The sequence below is a fragment of the Phocoena sinus genome, chromosome 4 (assembly GCF_008692025.1).
Source record: "Phocoena sinus isolate mPhoSin1 chromosome 4, mPhoSin1.pri, whole genome shotgun sequence".
Lineage (NCBI taxonomy): Eukaryota > Metazoa > Chordata > Mammalia > Artiodactyla > Phocoenidae > Phocoena > Phocoena sinus.
Window position 1 is genome coordinate 20348283 of NC_045766.1, and position 27141 is coordinate 20375423.

A 27141-nucleotide genomic window follows, 5' to 3' on the forward strand; every position below is an offset into this window, starting at 1 on the left:
TAGGATCTTGGAGAAATAAATGTGCTATCCATAGGAAAGAATCTCCAATAGGCAATGTCCAAGAATTAGTAGGGGATACGTTGTGCTGGCCAGAGAGTGTTTCCAGGTAAAACAACCCCACACCCAAACTAACGACAAAGAAACGAAGCTAAACTAAACTGAAAACTAAACAACAGAAGCTGCACAGAAAACCACCATGCAGGCAATGACCTCTTTTGCTTGCGGATAAAAGTGACGGTTCTAGAAATAAAGGGGAATAGATGGAAGGGTTTCAAAGTATGGGAGTGATTTTTGTTTTCTCGTTTAATGCCAGTTTTCAAGGAAGGATGGCTATGTCTCTCACTGTTACACACTCGTTCTGTTTAAAACCCATCCAGATGCCTCCATGGGCTCTATCAGGAGTAGGGGGTTTCTGCGGCTGCTCCCCAAAGCCAGCCGAGAGCTCTTCATGGGGAGCATGGAGCGCGTGCTTTTGAGGGTCATTTGAGGCTGTGGTGAGCAAAGGCAAGACTGGGGAGGGGTCATCTGGAGACATGGGGCTCCTCGAGAGGCTCTGGGGAAGCTGGGGACAAGGGGCCCACTTCTCACGGCCATCACTTCTTCTTGAACACTTGATGGCACACCTGGTCGCCGCACGTCAGCTCCTGCAACATCAGAAGCAGGTGAGTGACTAACAAGCCAGGCCTTCCTTCCGCCCACCCCCAGCCCTCTGGGTGTCTGCGAGTTGGGGTGGGGGAGGAGCCGGAATAAAGAGGACACTTAGTCATTCTGCACAAAGAGCCTCTCAGAGACCCAATCAGCTGGCGTGCCCTGCAGGTAGCAGTAATTTGATTTTGACACTTGAATTGAGCTTGAACAACTATAAAAATGAAAAATGCAAAGAAATTATCCTCTTGAGCAGGATTTCTCCTACTCTCGTGATTAAAGCAACATCGCTTAATTTATAAAAGGCAGCAAAGCCACAAAGAAGGGCAGGATCTAGTGGGGAGCATTTGGAAGGCAAGCACCTGGTGAGCTGTCCCTGCACCCTGTGGATTTTCTGGCCTCTGGTGATTAGAACGTTGGTTGGTGGCAGCACAGGCAATGACAGGGCACGGGCTGCGGAAGGGCTCCTCCAGGCCTGCCTGGGCAGACATCTGGACAGAGGGAGCCCCCAGGCCTTATCTGCGCCTCGTGACCCTTTGAGGGAGGAGAGGAAAAACACGAGTGTGGGAACGACCACAAAAATCATTGCAGTTGATGATGAATCCCTTGGCTTAGCCACAGGGACAGTTGGGGTTTGTACTACAATTAAAAAAAATCCACCTTCCAAACTGGAGCAGGTAGGGAAAACTGTCGATGGAAAACAGTGACTGCCTCCCATTTATCACCAATTGACATTGTCTCTGAAGTAAAGAACTCAGGTGAGGCAAGGCTGGCTCTGTAGGGCACCCTGTGACATGAATACTGACACCAGAGCCAGGTACCTGCTTGACTCCACAGGTGAATGAAGAGCCATCCATTAAATGAGCCATTCATTTAACAAACGAGTGACTGAATGCATGAAGGAGTGAAAGATTTCTCACTATTGAATGTTGGACAAATCACTTGCCTTAAAGACTGAAGGGTGAAAAATTAAGCTATCTAGATGGATGTAATTTATACAAGGAAATCAGAAATAATTTATTCCAACTGCTCTGTTCCGGTGTCAAATTAAACTAGAATATTTTGGGATCAGGTGGACATAGCTTAGGATAGGAGGCCAGTGCCTGCGGTCTACAGGCAGTTCCCAGTGCAACCTGCTCCCATGCGTCCCGAGCCCGCCGCCACCCCTCTCCTTCCTAGGCTCACATCACTCAGGAGGCCTGGTCTCACCCTCCTCCAGGGCATCTTAATTCTGTGCCTCGCATTTTTCCCCAGCTGACCTTTGACAGGTTCCCTGCCTTTCTCCTTGGATCTCGGCTTCCTAACTCAGCATCTTGAACTTTCCTTTTAATTTCAGCCGTTCAGAGAAACAGCCATATAGATTTCCTCCTGGAGTCCCCTGAGCCAGATGGGAATGGCTCACGCATTTGACCACACGCATTTGGCTGGAGCTTAGGGGAGGAGGGCATGGCCATTTTTCTTGTCAAAGCGCCTGGCTGGGTGAACCGGTGGTTGGCATAAGCAGAGTGGAGGGGAGCTGGGGACTTACCAGGTGCAGCTTGTCCCCCTCGACCCACTGCTTCCAGCCTCGGTTCTTCTTTTCCCCCTTCTGCACGCACACGAGGACGTCACCTTCCCAGGTGATCAGAGTCTGTAATGAGAGGTTTCCAGGCAAATCAAATGTATGGTCTTGATGGGGACTGAACACATGTAAACCTGCAGTTGCATTTCCTGCAGCCACTCCTGGGCTTCTGCTCCGTCCCCAGAGCAGAGCTCTCAGCCACAGCCACGCCAGCATCCCACCAGCCTCATTTCCACATACACCCTTCATTCTAGCCAGACCGACTTATCTTGGCCAGTTCTGTTCTCTTTGAAAGACTTCTACTCTTCCATTCTACCATATGGTAAAGACAGCATTCCAAATCGGTGGGGGAAAAGATGATGAATTTAACTATGTCACAACGTAAAATTTCTGGAAGGGAAAGATACCTCAAAGTCAATAGATGAATAACAAACTGGGAAAAATAATTGTAACACATATCAGACAAAGACCTGATTTCCTTACATACAAAGGACACCTGTACATCAATAAGGAAAAAATCATTAACCTAACAGGAATTTCAACACAGGACACCAAACCAACAGCTTACAAGGAAAAACAAAACAAAACGAAACACCCTAGCAGATGGCTTTTAAACATAAGAAAATACATTCAACCTCCCTTATAACAAGAGAAATGCAAGTGAAGTCTGTTTGTTTTTCAGATACAATTCATCCTGTGATCAAAGATCAAAGAGTCTAATAACACACTGGGTTGGAGGGGGTACCGAGAAGCATGGACCCTCATACAGGGCTGGTGCATATATAAATCGGTATGAATCTTTTTGCAGGGCAATTTTACATTACCTTTCAAAATATAACATTGTGTATACTCTTTGACCAAGAAATTTTACTTCTGAGAATTTTCCCTACAGGAAACACATTGTGAGGACTGCCCACTGTAGGGCAATAATAAAGGCAGGGAAGCTACCTAGTTAGCAGGGGGCTGCACATATGGCTCCAAAGCCAGCCTTGTCATCCAGAACCGGGAGATGGACCTTCTCCTGGTCCTGGGTTTCCTCCAGGCAGCAATGCTGATCAATTAGCACAGGGAAGGCAGCAGAGATGCAGAGCTTGTGCTGGACAGCAAGGCTGAGTTGACCAGCAGGTTGGAGAAGCCACAAGAGGCTGAACCACAAGAGGCTCTAACCCCTCTTACTAAATTTACATGTTTACAAATTTCACACCCTGGCCCAGTTCCTCTTCCTCCTGTTCCCCCCGCTTTACCTGTCTTAGTACCTGCCAAGGGACGATGTGTACTATCCCTAAGTGGTCCTTCAAGGCCACCCACCTCTGTGTCCACATTAGGCTTGCATGTGAGGTTGACGGTATCATTCCCATCCAGGCAGTGGTGGTGTCTTGGTGCTGCCCTTTCTCGGGAATGATCCTGATGTGAGTTGGTTTTCTTCCAAGTATGTGCAAAACCATATTACGCCTCTATGAACAATAGTATGCTAAGGACCAGGCGTTTATTTTCCTCCCTATCTTGCAAACCCAGTTGGTGATAAACGAACCCGTGTTTTTGGGTTTTTTAAAATTCACTTCAGGTCTGTTTTTTGGTAGATATCTGTTTTCTACAGATTGTTAAGTCTACCTGTTTCTAAAGCAATATTTGACCTTGACCATATTATATATTTTAGGTACAATTTTACTCCTCTTTATTTTACTCTTCAGCCTATCACAGCGTTGTTTGTTACAGCAAAGACCTGGAAACCTCATAAATTGCATCAGTGGCGGCTGGTTAAATACGGTGTGGTTCCTCCCCGCTCCGTAGCCCTTGAAAGGAGAAGGCAGTTCTGCACTTACAGAGAAGAGCAGTCTCCATAGTGTATAGTTTAAGTTAAAAAAGCAAGGAGGAGGGCCATGTGCGTAAAAGAAAGGAGCAATGGGGATGCGTGCATATGTTTGTACACGTTCTCTCCAAGGAGGCAAAAAAAAAACCCTTAATAGTAATTGTCCCTTGGGGAGGGAACTAAGGAGCTGGGGGCCAGGATAGGAAGGAAGTTTCACTTTTTAGTGTTTAATTTTTTTTAAAGCATGCATATGTATTAATATTCCCCAAATTAATTTAAAAGTAAAATTCTACATGTTTTCTAAAGAAAACATGTCTCCTCCTCCTTTAGGACCATCTTAAGCCTCACAGTTTCGAATGTCTTAGAGAAGCTTAATTCATAGGTTGTTCTCTTTCCTCTTCTGGAAGCGAGATGTTGTCTGGAATATTCCAGAGATCCCTCCCACGTAGATGAGAAAGGACTCACGTCTTCTATTTGGGCAAGGTCTGTGTCTTCCAATCCCCCAGCCCATATTGTCTTGTACATCAAGGACACCTAACGCATGTTGATTGAATGAATATCTGTCTCCCCTCTTTCAGAGGGGCTCGTGAGGGTGACCAAGGAGTTAAGAAGTGGAGTCCTGGAGAATACGAGGACAAGAGTAGAGGAGCACTACACGCACACGCAAGTGCACACATGCATACAGACGCAAGATTTTTGTGCACTTGGGTGTGCCACCAAGGGTGGGCAACAGAAAGTAATCAGAGAGAGAGACTCACCCACTCCCTGCCGTGCCTCTCCAGCTAAAGGGTTGCAGTCAAGTTACAGGAAGAAGGTAGTGCCAAGGGCACCTGCTCTGTGTTGTGATTCTCATGGGAACAGCCCTTTGCTGGAGGCTGGGCAAATTCTGTCTGAGTACTCCTCAGTCTCGTGTGTGTGTGTGTGTGTGTGTGTGTGTGTGTGTGTGTGTGTGTGTGTGTTTGTTAGCCCTGGCTTTTTGCTTCAGGCAAAGCAGACACCAGAAGTGAGAAAGGGGATTATCTCTCTCTGCAGGGCTAAGAGCCGATCTTGGAGAGAGGATGGAACTCAGAGAGGACAGAGCATGGAAGGGAGAAGCAGAAGCCTAGGTGTTAACAAATGGAACCCTTTAAGGGTCAGGAAGGGCCAAAAGGACATGACTTATTTCAGTAAGAGTGAGTTCTCCACCATCAAAGGTGATAAAAAATGAGTCAGAGAGGACAGGCCTGCTTTTCAATAGCCCACGCCCCAAACTGAGAAGCAAGGGGAAAATGGATCATTTGGAACTGATTAGGTTAGAACAGCAGAGAGTTGCAAAGATTCTGAGACTGACTTTCCTATCATTTCTGGTGTCTGATGAATTGGCCTCGCAGCCACACAGCTCTGAAAAGCTTGCTGATCCAGCAACTCCTCAGGGCGGGATTTTACAAAGGGCCGTTCCGGAGCTCGGGAGCTTAGCGTCTCCTGCCAAGACTGGTTTGATGGAAGCATTTCCAAAGGGCTTTCCATTTCCCACTTTTCTTTTCAAGGAGCCCAAACGTCATTCAACCCTGACTCATTGGCTGAGATAATCAATGTGGCGGGACAACTTGATTGAGAAATAAAATGTGTCCTGCTCTTTTGGCTTTAGAATCATCCCCAAAGAATGATGACAGCTTTTCCTCCCCACCCCGGGAGAGCAGCCAGAGCTTTGGGGGAAGAGTTGAGACTTCGACTTGGAAGGAACTCCTGGAAGCACCAGAGAAGAGTGGGGTTCTGGGGGGAGTGGGGCTCATGGGGAAAGGGGAAGGGCAGGGTGGTGGGTCCTGCTTCGTTGTGGTGCTCTGAGAGGGTGGCCCTCTGCAGGCTTGACAGCACGGATACCTGGGCACAGGAATCTCAGCCCGGCCGTCCTCAGCTTGGGAGCCAGGGCAGAGGTCTTGGTGGCTGCGTTGGCACAGAGGGAGTGGGTGCCACAAGGGCTCAAGCTGCCCACTCCTGTATAAACCACATGGGCTTGCACTGGACCGTGCAGTCCCCGGCGTTCTTGTATAGATGCTAAGATTTGGGTGCGGGAATCCTTAAATGCGGCTGAGATTGGATTTTCCCCCATTTCTGTTGGGCTGTGATACCACCAGGTGATGCAGGAGGAGAGGGGACCTGCCGATGGCCCCGCCTTTCCCACCACTGCCCTACTTCTCCCCGCTGCTACCAACCTCTGTCTTATTCACAAAGAGCCCCTTGGATGCAGGCCTGCCTACTCTGCAGACTCCAGTTCTCGGGCTTGGAGATAACTCCCCACTCTGCACTCAGAGTTCTCTGCTCATTTTAGGGGCCTCCCTACATCCAAAAGCTTCAAGCGGCTAGAAGTGTGCCTTCTGATGCATGGAGGATTTCCTCGATTGTGACCTGAGAGTTAAGGTGAGGCTGAGACTGAAGCCATAAGCTTGCCAGAGATTTATGGGAGTTTCTAGGATTGGAGAAAGACTGACTTCATCTAGTCTACTGATTTTTTGGTGTGATTTGCATTGCATTTTCCTAAAAAAAAAAAAAAAATTAAATCAGTTGGGATCATCTAAAATTGAGATAGTTCATATAAGAACATATGAATGCTCAACAGCTCCTGAAAAGAAAAAAAAATTCTAGCAACACGAGGCCTCAGTCCTCTATGGCAATGCTTGACTGCTGCTGGGGAGCTGCTCCCAGGAGGAAGCTATGCTATCCCGCTGGCACCGTCAACGTCCTTCCCTATGAGCCCACCTGGCCTCTTTGCTTTGCCTGCCAGGCCCATGTCAGTGTATGAGTTGGCCTCCTACCCTGGATCCTGGAGGGGTCAGCATCCTTTAATCCCTCCTTGGCTTATAAGCTTCACGCAGAAGCCAGCCTGCTTCTTCCCACTAAACTTTCGATACTTGCTTATTGCCAGCATCATTAAGTCCATTCTGGTCCCCCTCTCCTGATGCCTCCCAGGTTGTTTCTGTCATTTTTTCATTGTGCAGCTACACAGCCAGCCCCTGCACCAAGACCATGCAGATGAAAACTCCACTCTGGTCAGTACCTTAACATTCCGGTTGTCCAGGCCCTTCGTGTACTCGTCAAACTCCACCCCGACTGTGAAATCCAAGTTATAGTTTCGGAATGTGCTGTTGGTTTTTGTCTTGAAGTTATCGCCGTCTTGCTCAATGATCTTCGTCTGAGCCAGATGGATGGCGATCTTGCGGGTGGCAAAATCAATATCTGTTGGCAAAGGGAGTTGTGGAGGTTATGATGTGCTCAGCCAGACGCATTCATTTCTTTAACAAGGCCAAACAGGACCAGAGATGCAGATCTCAGGCCGGCCACATTCTTTGCTCAAGTGGGAAACGAGAGCTGTCTTGCACACGGCCAGTTTGGGCATCTCAGTCAACGGTCGGGAAACCCAGGGTCCCTGGGCATCTCCTCGGGAGCCCTGGTGGGAGGGGAGGTAGCACCCCTGAGCTGCAACTCCCCAGTGTGTGTGTGTGCACACCCATGCGCACATACACATATACACACGCACACGCCTACATATACACACGCACATGCCCCTGCCCTCACAGCAGCTCCCTTCTATCTATTTGACATAATTGGTTTCCTCCTAAGAGTTTGCTGAACAGAAGACTTCACGGCTTAAAAGGAAAAAGACTGTTTAAAAATAACCAGTCTAGATCCTGGGTAAAGATGGATCTTTTTTTCATGCCCACTGAAGGGAAGAATACCTACAAACTTCAATTTTTACAGCAGATCTGGGGGATGCTCTGCCTCAGTCATGGCCCCAGCGCAGCTTAAGCATATTTCAGACACTTAATAAACACTTGCTCAGACATTTATTTTGTTGTTTTTAAGGAAAAGATGAATCATTGTTTATATTTTTATTATGAAAGATTTCAAACAAACCAAAGTAGAGGGGAGAGTACAAGGAACCCGGCACACCCATCATGCAGATTCAACAATTGTCAAGGTTTTGCTGCATCTACTCCATTTACATCTGTTTTTTTGCCTTGATATTTTAAAGAAAATCTTATTCATTTCTGAGAGACCATTTGTAAGTAAAAGGGAACATGCCCTTCAATAGAGTGTTTCACTTCCTAAGCTAAGTGCTGAGTCCACCTCCTGCTAACCTCTGATTGTGTATAAAATGTCACCCAAGCCAAAATGTCACTGTCCTATAGAAATGAGGTAGAAACAGGATAATACTGGAACTGCTACATCTCTACCCTTGCTACAAACATCATTAAGCTTTTTGTCTCTAGCCAAATCATATTTGACCTTTGACCTCCTTTATGCCTGTGAATTCTCCAGATATCTTCGGATGCCAATATAAATCTTTAATTTTTTTTTTTAAAGAAAGTTTACCTGGAAGATTTCAAAAAACACTGAGATTGATTCACTCATAACCCAAGGTAATAACGACTTCAAAAGTAGGAACAGTTCAGATTCACTGAGGGCCGTTTCTCTGAGAATTGCAGCTTCATCTCCATGGTAGTAGGTGATTAAACTTCACACTGTGTGCTGTCTGGTGGGGGATAAATACTAGCGTGCCCATGAGTGAGACCAGCAGTTACCAACAGTTCATGGAGCCGCTTTCAATTCGGAGAATGAACATCTCCGATGGTCGCATCCCCACCCCTTCTGCTGTCCTTCCCTGGTAGCCAAGCATCACTTCCCTCACCCTCTTTCCCCATTTCCCTTCTGACACATTTCTTCCTGAATCCCTCTTTGGTCATTATCACCTTCCTTCTCCTAAAGGACCAAGAAGAAGAGGTCCAAGCTGGATGCTTGGACCACAGCAGAATCCAGGAAGGACCTTGGCTGGTCTTTTGGACTCTAAATTGTATAAAGTCAGGGAATAATTTCAAGTAATAACAGGCAACCCAGAAGGTAAAAGGATTATATACCTGTATCCTAAGTTGAAAAGAGAAATAGGTTCGAGTTGGCCTGAGCTGGTGTATACACGCCAGTGCTTTGTTCAACTATTGTTCACTACCATCGGTTGAGAACTTGCCCGGTCTAAGAATTCACCAATGGCTGCCCATCAGAATCACCTGGGAAGATGTTAAAAACTACAGATTTCTGAGCTTCATCTCAGACCCTGAATCTCTGGGTGGTTTTAAACCTTGGATTTCCTCTCAGGGGGCTGTTTGGAGAAAGACTTCAATGATTTAAGAAATTTGAAAGCTACTGTTTAAGCACCTACTCCTCATGAGGTAGGAAAAATCAAGGTTGGGCCCAAGCACAGCCTCCTCGTGCATAGGTATTAGGGAGAAGGCAAAGCCACCTCCTTGTTTTGCAATTAACGAGGCCAGGACACATGGAGGAATGGCATCCAAAACAGAAACTTTGTAACATCTGAGCAAGAAACTCTGCCCATGAAAACCGTGGAGTCTGTGCGATAGAAACACACAGGTGGCTGATGACCGGATGAAAGACAAAGGAGCCCACTGGCAGCCTCCTCATTCTTGCCTTCAGAGAGGACTTCTCAGCCCCACACATGCACAGAGGGGGGTCTCAAGTCGCCCTCTAGTAACCCTGGCCGTATTGTAATATCATTATAATATCATTAGCATTGCCGTTTTGACCCCATCCCCACCCCTGTGGGTTTCGCTTAGGTGCTCAGGGGAAGGATTCAGAATGGTGCCTGGTGGAAGTCCAAATAAGGAACTGCCGATGACACAATCACAGGGGAGGAAAAGGGGAGTCAACCTCATCTAAGCCCCAGAAGATTAACCCCATGTTAACAACCTAAGCTGCCCCTACTGCGTGCCGCTCACTCCCAAGGACGCCCCACTCTTCTCCCTCGAGTGTGTAACTTGCTTCTGCCCTAAGTAAACTGCTTGTGTGCTCTCCCACACGTACTGTGCTTCTAATAAACTCTGTGCCCACTTTACAATCTTGGTCTCTTTGTTGAATTCTTTCCTCAAAGAAGACAAGGACTGAGGTCCTTTTGCTCGCCAAAATCCCTCATGGTATAGGTGATGACGTGGAGGCCCAGAGAGGTTAAGTGACTTGTCTAAGATTACACAGGTGGAAAGCAATCACAAGGGTTTGATTATTGGAAGGATGTGTGGAAGATCAAGCTGGGAGGTGAAAATAGAGGTTCTGAGTTTAGGTAACCAAGGTAGAAGCAGAGAGGTAAAGAATTTTATGGGGGAACTTAGGAGCTAAGTTTTAGGTAAGGTGACTCTGGGGGCCATGCTGTGTGGACCTTTGGTAGTATTTGGGGTGATAGTTTAGCCATGCCTTTTAACCAACCAGGAATGCTGTCGCATAGTGGAACCTCCCTTGGGAAGCTTCACTCACTTCATTCTCCCAAGAAACACACGAGGTAAGTACTATATTATTCTCCATTTTACCAGTGAAGAGCCTGGCTCAGAGAGGCTGTGTCATTTGCCCTCGATTATATAGTGAGGAAGCAGTAGAGGTGGTAATTGAACCCAGGATGGCCTGGCTCCAGGGCCAGCACCGTGCTCCACGAGCTCTGGGCTGACCCATCCCATCACGTCAGACCACCCCAGTTTGTGCACTTCCGGTGGCTGCCCAAGATACCAGTAACTTCTGACTCTACGTTTCCCCTGGAGCCACAGGGGCTTCTGGATCCAGCTGGATGAGCCCTCTCTGTTTGGGGCAGCTTATGTTCTCCAGGGCTCATGCACACTGCCCCCACCAGACAGCAATTGTTTTCTAGGCTTAGGGCTCTACAAGAATTCGGAGCTGGAGCAACCACGTTCCAACGCTGGACATTTTCTGATAGCTTCAGCTTTGTGGCACGTGAAATTGTACCGGGGGCTTCCCTGGTGGCGCAGTGGTGGAGTGTCCGCCTGCCGATGCAGGGGACACGGGTTTGTGCCCCGGTCCGGGAAGATCCCACATGCCGCGGAGCGGCTGGGCCCATTAGCCATGGCCGCTGAGCCTGCGCATCCGAAGCCTGTGCTCCGCAACGGGAGAGGCCCCAACAGTGAGAGGCCCGCATACCACACACACACACACAAAATTGTACTGGGGCAGGTCCAAGCCACACAGCCTGCAGGCCCCAGGGCATAGGGGTAGATAAATGCTCTCTCTGCTGCTGTGAACCCTCCTAGGCATCTAGGCCAGCATTCATAGAGCCCAGGGTGCCCCATTGTATTTGCCATGGACTCAGCCTATAAAAGACTGGTGGTCAAAAAAATTTTTTAAAGGGGAGCTCATGATCAGCTAAGTTTGAGAAATGAGCAATTAAAACCAAGACAGGCTGACTGCTTTCTATACTGAAGAATTTCACAGAGATTTTAATCTGGGAAAAATGCTTTGTAACTCCAAGAGCAGGACAGAAGATGCAGCCTTTCCCAATCTTAGGTGGCTGTAGAACCCTCCGTGCTGGGATCTCCAGCTGGCCAGGGTTCCACAGAACATAATACAGGAAAGTTTGACAAACCCCTTTCTGAGGCATTTATCTCTGTCATTTGGTCCCTGAAATTATGGTAATATCCCTTGTTTAAGGCAACTGCTGGCCTGTTTGGAAAGGAGAAGACTAGACAGGACCAAGTGGTCAACTATATCTGACTTCACAATGAATCCTTCCTTAAAGCTGCTAAAACCCGCAAAAGAATGTTCTCTGCATTCTAGTCGGTATAAACATGTGCCTGTGCTAGGCAGAGGCTAACGTGTTACACTCCAATTCGTGTTTCTCTCCTTCTGCCCCAGAAACACAGCCTAAAGGGCCAGGTGACATCTAACTTCAGCTCCATCGCTGGACACTAGGGTCCAGATCTGGAAGCAGCAGAGAGCCAGTAGCTATAAGTAGAGTTATTACTAATTGCATCAGGCTATTTTGAGGATGAAATTTGATGGTGTTTGTGAAGAGATCTGCCCAGTGGCTGGTGGCTTGTGATAATGGCCCCATAAGCGGTAGTTGCTGGCACCATCATAATCAACTCCCAGATCTCATAAGCTGGCTTCCTCGGAGCCCTCTGCATTTTTCCAGATACTCCCTGCACATCTGGTCCCTGAATCCCTGCCCCTCTCCTCCCAGCCCCAGCCTTGCCTGCTCCAGCATGTTCTGTTCTTTCTTACCTCCTTCCTCACCTGCTTTCCAGGCCCAGGGTTTAACCCACAGGAGGTACTACCTGGCATTTTCCTCTCTTTCGTGGGGTTTATTATTTTTTTCTCCAAGTCTCACCTCTGTGAGTTCAAGGATGATGCTGTCTCTTTGCTCCCGTGTCCCCACAGAACCAGGCCCAGGGCTGCGCACACAGTAGGAGCTCAGGAGATACTTATGGTTTGGTTAACGTGGGCACCGTGGTCTCGGATGGTGGTTCTCAAAGTGAGGCCCCTGGGCTGGCAGCAGCCACAGCACGTGGGATCCTCTTAGAAATGTAAATTCTGGGATCCACCCTAGACCTACGGGGGTTGGGCCCCTCTTGTTTTTATAAGCCTTCCAAGCGATTCTGTGCATGCCAAAGTTTAGAACTTCTGGCATAAAAGAGTGAGGGTCAGATCCAGGCATAAATCCTGTCTCTGATCTCCCATCTTTGTGACCTCAGAGAAGTCACTTTCCCTTTCTGAGCCTGTTTCTCACAGTAAAATGGGGAAAAGAAAGCTTATCTCATAGGGTTATTTATGTAAGGATTCAGTTAAAATAATGGCAAAAATGCTTTACACAGTGCCGAGGAGCTGGGGGGTATTTGATGCACATTGGCCTCCACTCCTTGGCCTTTTGCCCTCTGGTCAAACAGTGGTCAGATCGGCATTCAGTCCAGAGTGAAATATTCAGGCCATGTTTATGCATCTCCACAGCCATCTGCCATTCCCTGCAGCCCAAGTGTCCTGGACTCTGAAGAAACAGTCAGAATGGTGGCTGATCTACCCTCTCCCTCGTCACATAGCCCTGGCCTGTCACATGGGCGTTTAATCCAGCCTGGCCAAACCTTTTTTTTGCATGGACTGGTTTCGTCATTCCATAGGTTGACCAAAGGGTAGAAACGACTTTAGTTCCTGCTCTAGCCCTCTGTGCTGAGTGAGGAGAAGTTTAGGCTGTGCTAAACCATGCTGGAGACACAGTTAGGAGTTGAGGAAAGAAAACCACAGGTCATGAGTTAACCAGATGAAACGGAGGGGAGGGCACCAGGCAAAACTGCAGTTGACCCTTGAAAGACACGGGTTTGAACGGCACGGGTCCACTTACATGTGGATTGTTTTCAATAGTAATTACAGAACTACACCATCTGCGGTTGGTTAAATCCATGGATGCAGAACCACGGTTACGGAGGAACCACATATATACGGAGGGCCAACCATAAGTTACACGCAGAGTTTTGACTGCACGGAGAGCAGGGCCCCTAACACACCACTGCTGCCTCCGCCCCCACTGTTGTTCAAGGGTCAACTGTACTAAGGAAGAATTGGGAATTACAGAGAAATTTAGAAGTCTAAATTTAAGTGGTCTTCAGAGAGCAAGTCTATTTTCCTTCCACAGATGTGGAAATCAAAGCCCAGAGAATTTAAGTGGCTGGTTCAGAGTTGCCCAGCTAGGACAGCACTCCTGGCAATTTGCCTACAAACACGTTCTGTTCATTGTTCACCACTAAAACACACTGTGTTTAAGTCTCCCCAAATGGAAATTACTGCTTGTCCCTGGTTGCCCAGAGAGGTAGATCACAGCTAAAAATGTCTACTGCCAAGAGAAGAGGTTTGTCCTGGAAACACCACCCCCAGTCAGTCTTTCGGACCAGAGCCGGGGAATCTTACTAGGGGCTCTATGCAAATTGAATCAAACATTGCTTCTTCTCTGGGTTGAAAAATGGCTTGGCCTCTTGGCTACCCTTCACTGTGGGCGCAGGCTAGTTAATCATGACACCTCTGCTCCACTCCAAGGAAGGAAGCCAAACATTCTGTTGGTGGATTTGTGATATTTCTAATCAAAAGGAAACGTTTAACTGCAGCTGTAGAATACACAGGCATACACACACAGACTACAAAAACACTTACTCTTTGTACTTTGCAGGGAAAATTATTTTCCTGGTATGGTGTTTGAACACCAGGGTTATCAAATATGTTTCATCTGCTTTTCTGGATTAAAGGTATCTCCGAGCCTGATTTATAGCCAGGTGAAATGAATTTCTATCTCAGAGGAAAACGTACAAAGGCAAGCTATTTCTGAATAATATATATGGCTTATAGCTGCTGCAGAAGAAAAAACGAAAACACTGAAGTGACTTTATTAAAGCATACTTTTCATAACTGCATTTTGAACAATGCAGGCCATAAAGTTGAAATATGAGTATGCTACTCAACATTAAAATGCTTTGTAATATGCTTGTGGAAAAAGCTAAAGTTGTAGCCTAAAAGGGTAGACGCGATTTGTAAATTAAAGAGCAGAAATACACACGTTTCATCCTATGAAACCTGGAACCCATTCTAAGTGCAGCTTCCACGGGCTTCGAACCTGAACTCCTTACTTCACAAATCCTCAGCACTCAGGCATTGTGAGAAGCAGAGTGGAAGAGCAATCTTCTCCGTCTTTCCATGTCATTTCCTCCTCCAGATAATCCATGGAAAGAGGAACTGTTTTTGCCCCTTCCTGCCTCCTTCTCTCTTACCCTCAGGGACACCTCCAAATGCATTCAAACCCTTGCCTAGCCAGCAGAGGCAGGCTGGAGACCCTGGGGTGCCTCCCTGCTCCCCTTGTACTTTTCACCTCCCCCCCTACATAATCTAGTCTGCACCATTGGGATGGGGGTCGAGGAGGAGAAGCTGCCACTACACGCCAGGGGAGACCCATAGGAAGGGACCAAACTTATCTTCACCTGGGCTTTTCCCACCTACAGCACTGTCCCTGTTTGAAGGTCCAACTAGATGCCACACAAGCAAAGTCTTTGGCCAGTGTCCAACTTTATTGACTTGTGAGCACTGGCAGGAATCCAAATGCCGTGAAATTAACTCCTCTTTGGCTAATCAGACATTCATTCATTCATTCATGTATTCATTCATTCATTTTTACCCAGGGACTCCGAGTGACCCTCTTGCAATGTATCTGAGGGTCCTGCCCGCCTGCTCCGGAGGTCCCCATCCTGATGAACTTTGCTCAGCACGAAGCTCCCCCTCCCCTAACCCCACGCTTAGCACCTGCACCTGGAACCGAGCTATGGCAAGTGCTTGGGGGCTAGAAGCAGGCAGACCAGGCTCCTCTCTGAGCAACACCAGTTTCCAGCCACAAGTGATCCCAGGAAAGTTCCTTCACTTCCCTGACCTTCAGATTCCTCACTCCTTAAAATGGCAAGCATTCCTTTGGCTCTATCCCTGGCTCTACCCTAAGCTCTAGATCTTATATCAACATGCCAATTTTAATACTCCACTTGGATGGGTAATGGGCATCTGTAATCAAAAGATGTAAATCAGAATTCTTAACGCATTCCCGCCTGTCTGGCACCCCTGTCCAAACTCACTCCCCGCCATGTCTTCCCCATGTCAGCTGATAGGGCCACAGCCTTCCCAGCTATTCAGGCCTAAGCCTGGGGGCCGTCTTCATTTCTTCCATTTCCTCTCGCTTCATTTTTATCTGCAAGCCCTGTCAGCTTTACCATCAAAATATACACTGAATCTGTCCTCTCTTCTCCAGCCCTGGGCACCACCCTAAACCAACCATCATCATTTCTTGCCTGAACAACACAGACGTGCAGGCTCAGTCGTTGTGGCTCACGGGCCTCGTTGCTCCACGGCATGTGGGATCCTCCCAGACCAGGGCTCGAACCCATGTTCCCTGCATTAGCAGGCAGATTCTCAACCACTGCGCCACCAGGGAAGCCCCGCCACTGCTCTTTTAAATCTGTACATGTTGATTTCAATGAAAAGATGCTCTTCATAGAAGATGATCCCCACCTTCTTTTGTGAATTAAGAGAACTGGATTTTTCCTAATGGTTACAAATTATTGAACAAAGATTTCCTAAAATATGTCTAAGTTTAATGTTAACTGAGTATTTTTATTTTTATTTATTTTTGACTGTGCTGGGTCTTCATTGCTGCGCGTGGGCTTTCTCTAGTTGAGGCGAGCAGGGGCTACTCTTCGTTGCGGTGCACGGGCTTCTCATTGCGGTGGCTTCTCTTGTTGCAGAGCATGGGGTCTAGGCGCGCGGGCTTCAGTAGTTGTGGCGCACGGGCTCAGTAGTTGTGGCGCACGGGCTTAGTTGCCCCTCGGCATGTGGGATCTTCCCGGACCAGGGCTCAAACCCGTGTCCCCTGCATTGGCAGGTGGATTCTTAACCACTGGACCACCAGGGAAGTCCCTGAGTACTTTTGGAACAGATGCCTTCCATTATACATTCCTGTCTTCCTGATTAAAGTTACATGATGGGGTTTTATTTCTTAGGCTCACCCCCTGCTTCTTCTCCACTTAGTTACCAAATCTAGTCAGTTTCCGGCTATGGACAACCTCTTGGACACCCTCCTTGACACTGCTCTCGCGTCTTCCCAGGACGACTGCAGCCACTTCCTCCTTCAGTTCTCTGACTGTCTCTGCTGATCTATTCACGCCCTGGCTGTCAGTGTGATCATGGCCCTTCTCTCCTCTGTACACTGTTCTTCCCAGGACCCTCTCCTTACCTGATGTCCCTGGGTGATGATCACACATGGTGTCACACCGCTTCAAGATCCAGCCCTGGTACCTCTCTGACTCCTCTTACCCCTGCGGCCGCCCTTGCACTTCACTCCCTGGTAATATGGCTTCTGCTTCCTTTGGCCGCCCACATCCTCATCAGCCTGACCTTGGCACATGCTTACAGGTCCAGACCTGACTCTATCCTTGTGTAGAGCACTCCTCTCCTTCCTTCAAAACCCCACCCAGAAGTACTCAGGAAACCGTCAACGATCCATCTATTGTAGCTCCCTCCACCTTCACTGCCACACACACTGTTTTAAAAAATTATGTACATTTCAGGTGTACAGCATCATAATTCAACATCTGTATAGACTGCAGAGTGATCACCACCACAAGTCTAGTTACCATCCATCACCATTCAGCGCACACACTTCCGGTCACCACTGTTCTATTGTCACCACAGCCCTTTCAGGCCCAAGGGACAGAATCACCCACTGTCCCATCTGTGGCAGACTATACTTTCTTTAATGGCTGCAATACCACCACCTCTCATCCTACAGGCTGTTCTTACAATAGGATTTTGACATTTTGAGAGGCGGGGTCTATGTACCTTCCCCTTGAATGTGGGTGGGCTCATGACTGCTTCAACCAATAGAATATGGCGGAAGTGATGCTGTGTGACTTCTGAGTCTGGGTTATAAAAGGTCATTCAGCTGCTGCCTCCTGTCTCTTTAGGCACAACCAGAGTGCTATGAGGAAATGCAGGCCACATGGGTCACCACGTTTAGATATCCACAGCCCCTTCTGAGGTCTCAGTGGCTGGCCAGCACCAACTGTCAGACACAGGAGCCAGAAGCCTTTGAGATGGCTCTGGCCCCAGCCACTGTCCTACCGCAATGGAATGAGAGCCTCATAGCAAGAACCCCCTATGTGAACCTGGTCAGTTCCCATAACTATGAGAGACGATGATAAAATCACTGTATAATAAAATCAAGCCACCACGTTTTGGGGGTGATTTATCACACTATAATAGAGAACAGGAATGCAATTTGTACACAGCTATAGCTTGACTCCCTGCACCAGTTTGATCTCTTTGAGAACAGAGGCTGGGCCCGGGCCTGCTGCAGATGGCACCGTCCCTGGCTTCCACGGGCGTCGTCTAAAGCTTTGGTAAAGAAGCTGAATGATTCCCCAGGTACGTGCAGTGCTGGTCTCACTCCAGGGCAGAGTGAATGGACTCTCTCCAAGTGTTCTTTCACAGCATGGGGACCTCACTTTGAGAGGTCTGCCCTTTAGACTGAAGACCAATTCTCCACTCCCTGACTCCCCGATCCAAGCTGAAGGAGGACCTCAGGGCATGACAGCTTCCTCAGGGTAGAGGAGTTCACCAGCTGCTCTCCTCACTGCCAAGAAAGATTCTAGGGCCTCAGGAAACAGGAGATCTAAGAAAGCAGGAGAGGAGGTACAATCTACCCTTGTCACCCATTCTCTGAACAGCGAATGACTTTGAAAATTTGGGGCAAACCCAAAGGTTGCCCTGATGTGTCATTGCTGAGGCTGGCAGCCAGGTCATGTGGGGAGGCGGCGGGGGTGGAGTGAGTCACCAACTGGGAACAAAGACAGTTTGTCCCCAGACCCACCTCTCGACAGGAGTATCTCCTTCCTAGGGAACCAGCCGCCAGGCCCACAGAGAAAGCCGACTCCCTGGTGCTAGGGATTAACATCTAAGAAAGAGACAGCTCTTTGGCAGGGAATGGAGTTATACTTAGTGATATTTTCATATCTGGGGATTTGGGAGGATCTCCACATATGTTTTTCCCAAATGCGAAGGGCTTCGCGCTCAAAAGGGCAAGAAGACAAGCTTCACTGACTTGTCAGTGTTGGGAAAGCAACCCCTGTCTTGTGGGGTGGATGTGGAGGAAATTGTACAGATCTGCTGGGTTGCATTTTGGTTTTTTTTTTTTTTGGCCACACCACATGGCATAGTTCCCATATACCCTGTATTGGAAGCATGGAGTCTTAACCACTGGGCCACCAGGGAAGTTCCTGCTGGGTTGCTTTCAGCAGATTCAATTGTGGGAGGCAGCCCCACCCGGCTGCTTCTGGCTGAGCCCTTGAGAGATACTGTAGGCCATCAGCAGCTGGGTAAACCGAGGCACCAAGCACATCCACATTCTGGGTTTAGCTAGTACCACCCTCTATGGTGTTAATCTCCATCAGGAAAGTGGGAGCCCACCCCTCTCCACTGCAGAGACTCGTACAAAGGGGTCAACCTGTTTGCTCATTACAGTGAAATCAATGTAGTTAAGTTGTTGAATTGGAAGTCATGACTGTAGCTCTGAGATAAGAGGTGTCCGATACCAAGGAGAACTGGAAAGGCCACTCCCTCCAAAACCTCCTGGACAGAGACATCCAAACATCACATTCACGATCCACGCACCCCTCCTGCACAAGGAGGGTGTAAGTGGGTGTGAAAGAGTCCAGAGGAAGGCTGCTTTTAGGAAGAGGATTTTTTTGCACAGAGCTGACAGGGTGCCCTGCATCCCGGCATCCCCCAGAAGGAATAGGGGATGGTGACAGGAGTGCTTGCCTCTCACCTTAAGACTAGAAAGAGGGGCTGCAGGGGCCCAACCTGTACAGCCGAAAACTAAACTGAGACTCGATTTTGTACCTAAAGCCACCGTAGGACTTTATATAATTTAAGAATAAGCAACAAAGGACACAAAATTGCTTTCTTATTATATTCTCTGAGTTGGGCTTGTTCAGTTCACTGCTGAAAGCTTGAAACCACCAAATAGCTCTTGTTAAAGTACTTTCAATCATTCAAAACAACCACTAACATCATCTGGAGAAACAAGGCTGGTGTTATTTCTCTATCTGGTGGATGAGGAGACTGGTGCGGAAAGGTTAAAATATTGGTCAAGGTCAGAGAGAAAGCCTCAGCTGGCCCACTGGTTTTGTTTCCTCTTCTGTATGATCTTGTTCAGAATTCTAGTTCTGAGCTCATTTCCAGCCCATTTACTCACGTATGGAAGCAGGACTCCATTTCTAGTCTCACTCAGGGTGCTAAAAGCAGGGGCGACAGGGTTAGGGTTCTGATACGGGGATTTTTGTCTTCTCCCCCCTCTCCCAAGTATATTGGTAACATTCTGTAGCCAGGAGGGGGAAAAAAGCTATCCAGTGTTGTAAACATGTCTAAAGTACATGAAGAAATTTCCAACCTCTGTAAATTGCAAAACATGTCACATGAGCTCTCCTTGTTTGTTGACACGGTAGAAGTGTCATCAAGCTAGAAGTGATTTGCACAGAAAAACCCACAATTCCCATTCCTGATGAGACTTCCCATCATCACATCCAAATTATTGGGTCTCAGATCGCACCCGCAGCCCTTTTTTTTCATGCTTCACGTAGAGAAGTTCCAGCTGGGAACTCCCTATGCGGAGAGATCTAAAGCTAGAAAAGGTGATCAGGAGGTCATTGCAGAAATAAGGACAGGCAGCCAATGCTCCTTGCCGGGGCCTGGCCTATAATATCTGCCCCCAAAAGTGAGCTCCCCTGTGTGGGCCCACTTGCTCTGGTTTTGTGTGTTTTCTGCCAGCCCCACAAGAGATCCCACAGGAGAGTCAACTCAGGACACATGGTGATGGAGCCCCTGGCTTGGAGCCTAATTCAGAAGTCAGGTGAGCAGTGAGTTGTTTGATGTATATGATGAAAGCCTTTCCTAGCCTGATTTTCTCTAGGCTGAGAGATTTGTTATCTACTCTTTTTTGTTCTTCTCCACTACAAGACTAATGAAAGAGCAATGCAGGGGTCATTTGTGCATCATATCAGATCCAACTTGTTATCTAAGAGATGGCAATCACAAGGCAGGGGAGCTACTGCATTTTCCTCACAAGTCTGGCTTTCCTCACATATGCGTGCGTGTGCCTCCCCCGTTCAGTGAATCTCTTCTGTACGCCAAGGACATTCTAGACATAGCCTCATTTATTATTGCTCCCAACTTGTCGATGAGGAATCTGAGCCTCAGAGAATGAGTGTGACTTGCCTGATATTACACAGCTGGTAAAGAGCGAGGAGTGAGGCTTGCACACAGGTCTGGGGAGCTCCACAGTGCCCTCCCTCTCCCTTTCCCACCTCCTCCCCCTTTCCCACCTCTGGCAACCCCCTTACCCAGAGCCTTCATTAAGCCTTCAAAGTTGTCATTACTCTCCAACTCCCAGGTTCCATTCTGGTCCCTTGTCATGGTGGTGGCCTTTGGTTACCGTGGGTGTGTGCTGGACGGCAAGGAGCAGGCTGCAGGGCGAACATGTTAGAATGAGCTACTTTTATAATCCAGCGGACCAGGTTTATGGCTTTGAAGATAACACGCTCAAAGGTCAAAAGCACAGCCCAAAGGAACTTTCCTTTCCTTTGCAAAATTCAGCAGGACCATGAGCAACCCATGCTCAAAACCTGACGTGGTCTGGCGTGGGTGTCCTTGTGACCTCCAACGTACACAAGGCCTGGAATAGCTCATTTTTGGTTGGCTGGGCTCCCACAGAGCCCCTGGCCCCATGCAGAATACTCTGTGCAGCAAACACCCAGTACCCACCCAACATACACAACAGGCCATCAGATCCCAGGCTTCAAACCTGGAGTCTCTCAGCTGTGTAGCCAGAACTTCTGGCCTGGCTGGTAAAGTCACGAAGATGGGAACTCACGCCTGTGGGCCTCTACTCTACTTTGCGTTGGGCAGGAGACACCCTTCATCTTGTTTTCTTACAAGAGCCCTGAGCTATGTTTAACCATCTCCATTTTACAGGTGAGAAAGGCTCAGGGAGGTTAAATCACATGCCTAATAACTACTGGTCAGTGGCCGAACTGGGATTCAAACTCAGGCCTGTCTGGCTCCAAAGTTCTTTCTAAGGAAAAGAGCTTTGTTAAGACAGTGTGCTAAGTTCAGCTTGGAAAGGGCAGCTTGGGTTGTGGTTTGACTTGAGAACCTGATTCTCACTTGCTTCCCAGCAAGGTACCCTGAGAGCATCTACGCAGTGGGGTTACTCAAGAAAAGCATTTTCTCAGAGCATGAATCTACTAAAAGCAAGCAGGACCCAGAGGGAGGCCAGATGGAGGGCAGCAGGGTAGTGGGACTCTGCTTTAGACCCCAGGAAAAAGCTGAAGATCACCTGACTAAGGTGAATCTCATGGCTGGCATTTGGTCAAGGACTCTCGGTTCAGGACTGTTCTCCATACTGGCTATCCCAGTGGGTCAGAAAATGGGTTGGCTTACTGCTCTGACACGTGGTTCTGAGAATTGGGGCTTGAGCAGGGGCTCCTACACTCTGAAGAATGGAGGTGTGAGCTGAGATGGATAAACCATGAGTCCCCAGTTTTAATCTTGACACTTTGAAGCTCTAATGTATATATCCTCGTGCTATGAAATCTAAGCAAATGGTTCTGCTGTGTGTGGTTTGAGAGGTATAAAACGACACATTTATTTTTCAGTAAATATACTGGAGTCAGAAAGACACACAGTAAAAATTGACCCAGCTGTTTTCAAAAGACCAATGTAGGATGAAGGGAAGAGGGGAGTAAAGGACAACTTCACTACAAATGGAATGAGTGAAGGCATCAAAAGTGGACAGATAGGGAGCCTTGGGCTTCATCCTTTGAAGTCCAGCCAGAATCTGCTGTAAGCTGAGCACTCAGCCTCCTGGGAGCTAGGTATTCCCCTCCAGGCTCAGATTCCGATTCCTACCTGAGTTCCCTGTAGGCCTCCCTTGCAAGAAAGTAACAATAAGCTGGCCACGTAGGGGAGGAGACCAGGGACAAGAATGTGTTTGCCAGTTGCAAAAAGCCAGGGACTTAGGTTTTAATGGGCATGGGGGTGGGGTTGGGGGTCATTTACCCTGTGTAAGGCAGGAAGTTGAAACTGAGATGCTTGCATAAAGCCAAAATACTTGATGGACTAATCCCTCATTGAGAGTGTGAAATAATCAAAATCTACCTAGAGACAACAAGAAAATTTATTTGGCCTGGGTTCTACATGAGTTAAAAAAAAGGTACTTTGCTGTTCTGACTCTAGTTTGGGGTTTGAATTTATGCTGCCTGGTAGTCAATATATTAAAATAAATGCAGTCTTGAGCTTACAATACTTATAGGCTGCTGGAAAGAAGTAAATGTAAAAGCTATCTGGAGTGACACAACTTCAACCCAGACCAACCAGAACTCTCTGTGATAAAGCCATGCCAATTGTGAGCACATAATCCAAAATTGCAAAACACACATGAAAATAATCCACCAAAAAGTGAGCACCAGCAGAAACATACAGTCCAATTAGACTTCCAAGAGCTTCAGATAATAAAAATTGTCAGATATAAAGTATAAAATAAGTATGTTAAAATTAAAGAAATTTAAAAGCACTTAAAAACATAAAAAAGCATAAAATGATTCTTTTAAAAGATAGATTAAAAATAACCAGAGAGTAGTAGAAATTTAAAAATATAGTCATTAAAAGTAAAAAGGTAATAGAGGAGTTAAACAGCTGATTAAACACAGCTGAGGAGAGAATTAGTAAATTGGAAGAGAAAGCTAAGGAAATTACCCAGGATATATATACCACAGAACACACTGGTGGAAATTTAGAACCTCAAGATACAAATAAAATTCTAAAATCTTACAGAGAAAACAAAAACAACCATATAGATTACCTATAGAGAAACAATACAATAGTTAAAATGGTATCAGACGTCTCAACAACTCTGATGGAAGACAGTGATGGAAAAATATCCTAGAGGCATAAGGGGAAATACTTTTGAATAAGAGTTATTAACTCAGCCAACTTCATTAAAATATGAGGGTTTTCAAAACTAAAATAGTTTCACATATTATAGCCCCAAACTGGAAATAACCCAAACATCCATCAACAAGTTAATAAAAAAACAAATTGTGGTGTATTCACACAATGGAATACTGCTCAACAGTAAAAGGAACAATCTCCTGATATATATAACAACATGGATGAATCTCAGACATTATGCTGAGGGGCAGAAACTTGACAGAAAAAAATCACATACTGCATGTTTCCATTCATATGAAAGTCTAGAAAAAACCAAATCTCATCTGTAATGGTAATAAAATAGGCCATGGCTTAATGGGTATGGGAAGAGAAGGTGAAATAGGAAAGGGCACAAGGAATATTTCTTGTGGAGGTAAGATGAAAATGTGCTACAGTTGAGATGGTTGTTGTAAGAAAATTGCCAAAACCCAAACTCTACAATTGATATCTCTTCCTTTTTATTGTATGTAAATTTTACTTAATAAAAATGTTCTTATTCATGTATTCATTCATGATTGTTTATGTAAAAATATTAATTTCAACCAAAACTAAAATCCCTCATTATGCCCACATGAGAGGTTAGCTGACTGATATGAAGTAAACATGTGCTAAGGAGGCTATAATTGTTGATTCACTAGATGTTTATAAGAAATAGAGGTTAAATGATGAACAACACAATAAATGAAATTAAAAATTCTCTAGAAGGAATCAATAGCAGAATAAAAGAGACAGAAGAACAGATAAGTGACCTGGAAGATAAAATAATGGAAATAACTACCACAAAGCAGAATAAAGAACAAAGAATGCAAAGAATTGAGGACAGTCTCAGAGACCTGTGGGACAACATTAAATGTACCAACATTCGAATTATAGGGGTTCCAGAAGAAGAAGAGAAAAAGAAAGGGACTGAGAAATACTTAAGGAGATTATAGTTGAAAACTTCCTTAACATGGGAAAGGAAATAGTCAATCAAGTCCAGGAAGCACAGAGAGTCCCATACAGGATAAATCCAAGGCGAAACACACCAAGACACATATTAATCAAACTACCGAAATTTAAATACAAAGAAAACATATTAAAAGCAGCAAAGGAAAAACAACAAATAACATATAAGGGAATTCCCAAAAGGTTAACAGCTGATCTTTCAGCAGAAACTCTGCAAGCCAGAAGGGAGTGGCAGGACATATTTAAAGTGATGAAAGGGAAAAACCTACAACCAAGATTACTCTATGCAGCAAGGATCTCATTCAGATTCAATGGAGAAATTAAAAGCTTTAAGACAAGCAAAAGCTAAGAGAATTCAACGCCACCAAACAAGCTTTACAACAAATACTAAAGGAACTTCTCTAAGCAGGAAACACAAGAGAAGGAAAAGACCTATAATAACAAACCCCAAACAATTAAGTAAATGGGAATAGGAACATACATATCGATAATTACCTTAAATGTAAATGGACAAAATGCTCCCACCAAAAGACACAGACTGGCTGAATGGATACAAAAACAAGACCTGTATATATGCTGTCTACAAGAGACCCACTTTAGACTTAGGGACACATACAGACTGAAAGTGAGGGGATGGAAAAAGATATTCCATGCAAATGGAAATCAAAAGAAAGCTGGAGTGGCAATTCACATATCAGACAAAATAGACTTTAAAATAAAGACTATTACAAGAGACAAAGAAGGACACTATATAATGATCAAGGGATCAATCCAAGGAGAAGATATAACAATTGTAAATATTTATGCACCCAACATAGGAGCACCTCAATACATAAGGCAAATGCTAACAGCCATAATAGGGGAAATTGACAGTAACACAATCATAGTAGTGGATTTTAACACCCCACTTTCACCAATGGACAGATCATCCAAAATGAAAATAAATAAGGAAATAAAAGCTTTAAATGATACATTAAACAAGATGAACTTAATTGATATTTATAGGACATTGCATCCAAAAATAACAAAATACATTTTCTTCTCAAGTGTTCATAGAAAATTCTCCAGGATAGATCATATCTTGGGTCACAAATCAAGCCTTGGTAAATTTAAGAAAATTAAAATCATATCAAGTATCTTTTCCGACAACAACGCTATGAGACTAGATATCAATTACAGGAAAAAATCTGTAAAGAATACAAACACATGGAGGCTAAACAATACACTACTGAATAACCAAGAGATCACTGAGGAAATCAATAAACAACCTAGAAATAAATGACGGTGAACACACGACCACCCAAAACCTATGGGGTGCAGCAAAAGCAGTTCTAAGCAGGAAGTGTATAGCAATATAAACCTACCTCAATAAATGAGAAAGATCTCAAATAAATAACCTAAACTTACACCTAAAGCAATTAGAGAAAGAAGAAGAAGAACAACAAAACCCCCAAAGTTAGCAGAAGGAAAGAAATCATAAAGATCAGTTCAGAAATAAATGAAAAAGAAATGAAGAAAACAATAGCAAAGATCAATAAACTAAAAGCTGGTTCTTTGAGGAGATGACCAAAATTGATAAACCATTAGCCAGACTTATCAAGAAAAAAAGGGAGAAGACTCAAGTCAGTAGAATTAGAAATGAAAAAGGAGAAGTAACAACTGACACTGCAGAAATACAAAGGATCATGAGAGATTACTACAAGCAACTATATGCCAATAAATTGGACAACACGGAAGAAATGGACAAATTCTTAGAAAAGCACAAGCTTCCGAGACTGAACCAGGAAGAAATAGAAAATATAAACAGACCAATCACAAGCACTGAAGTTGACACTGTGATTAAAAATCTTCCAAAAAACAAAAGCCCAGGACCAGATGGCTTCACAGGAGAATTCTATTAAACATTTAGAGAAGAGCTAACACCTACCTTCTCAAACTCTTCCAAAATAAAGCAGGTGGAGGAATACTCCCAAACTCATTCTATGAGGCCACCATCACCCTGATACAAAAACCAGACAAAGATGTCACAAAGAAAGAAAACTACACGCCAATGTCACTGATAAACATAGATACAAAAATCCTCAACAAAATACTAGCAAACAGAATCCAACAGCACATTTAAAGGCTCATACACCATGATCAGGTGGGGATTATCCCAGGAATGCAAGGATTCTTCAATATATGTAAATCAATCAATGTGATACACCATATTAACAAACTGAAGGAGAAAAACCATATGATCCTCTCAATAGACGCAGAAAAAGCTTTCAACAAGATTCAAGACCTGTTTATGAAAAAAATCCTCCAGAAAGTAGGCATAGAGGGAACCTACCTCAACATAATAAAGGCCATATATGGCAAACCCACAGCCAACATCTTTCTCAATGGTGAAAAACAGAAACCATTTCCTCTAAGATCAGGAACAAGACAAAGTTGCCCAACCTCACCACTATTACTCAACATAGTTTTGGAAGCTTTAGCCACAGCAAACAGAAGAAAAAGAAATAAAAGGAATCCAAATCAGAAAAGAAGACGTAAAACTGTCACTGTTTGCAGATGACATGATACTACACATAGAGAATCCTAAAGATGCTACCAGAAAGCTACTAGAGCTAATCAATGAATTTGTTAAAGTAGCAGGATACAAAATTAATGCACAGAAATCTCCAGCATTCCTATATACTAATGTTGAAAAACTCTGAAAGAGAAATTAAGGAAACACTCCCATTTACCATTGCAACAAAGAGAATAAAATACCTAGGAATAAACCTACCTAGGGAGACAAAAGACCTGTATG

The 27141-nt window shown here is 45.6% G+C and overlaps 1 protein-coding gene across 6 annotated transcripts; it reads right to left on the reverse strand.

Annotated features, from left to right (window-relative positions):
* Window positions 1-285: 285 nt before the first annotated feature.
* On the reverse strand, window positions 286-26695 carry RBP2 (retinol binding protein 2). Of its 6 annotated transcripts, none has more exons than XM_032630435.1 (5): window positions 26677-26695; window positions 20753-20875; window positions 7051-7229; window positions 2174-2275; window positions 286-644 (listed from the first exon to the last, which is right to left on the reverse strand). In XM_032630435.1, the coding sequence occupies exons 2-5, from the start codon at window positions 20823-20825 to the stop codon at window positions 594-596; spliced, it is 405 nt and encodes a 134-aa protein (XP_032486326.1). In that variant the 5' UTR covers window positions 20826-20875; window positions 26677-26695; the 3' UTR covers window positions 286-593. The 6 variants fall into 6 exon arrangements, with proteins under 6 accessions (XP_032486326.1, XP_032486325.1, XP_032486322.1 ...); XM_032630434.1 differs by lacking the exon at window positions 26677-26695 and adding an exon at window positions 26629-26646; XM_032630431.1 differs by lacking the exon at window positions 26677-26695 and adding an exon at window positions 26272-26332.
* Window positions 26696-27141: the final 446 nt, after the last annotated feature.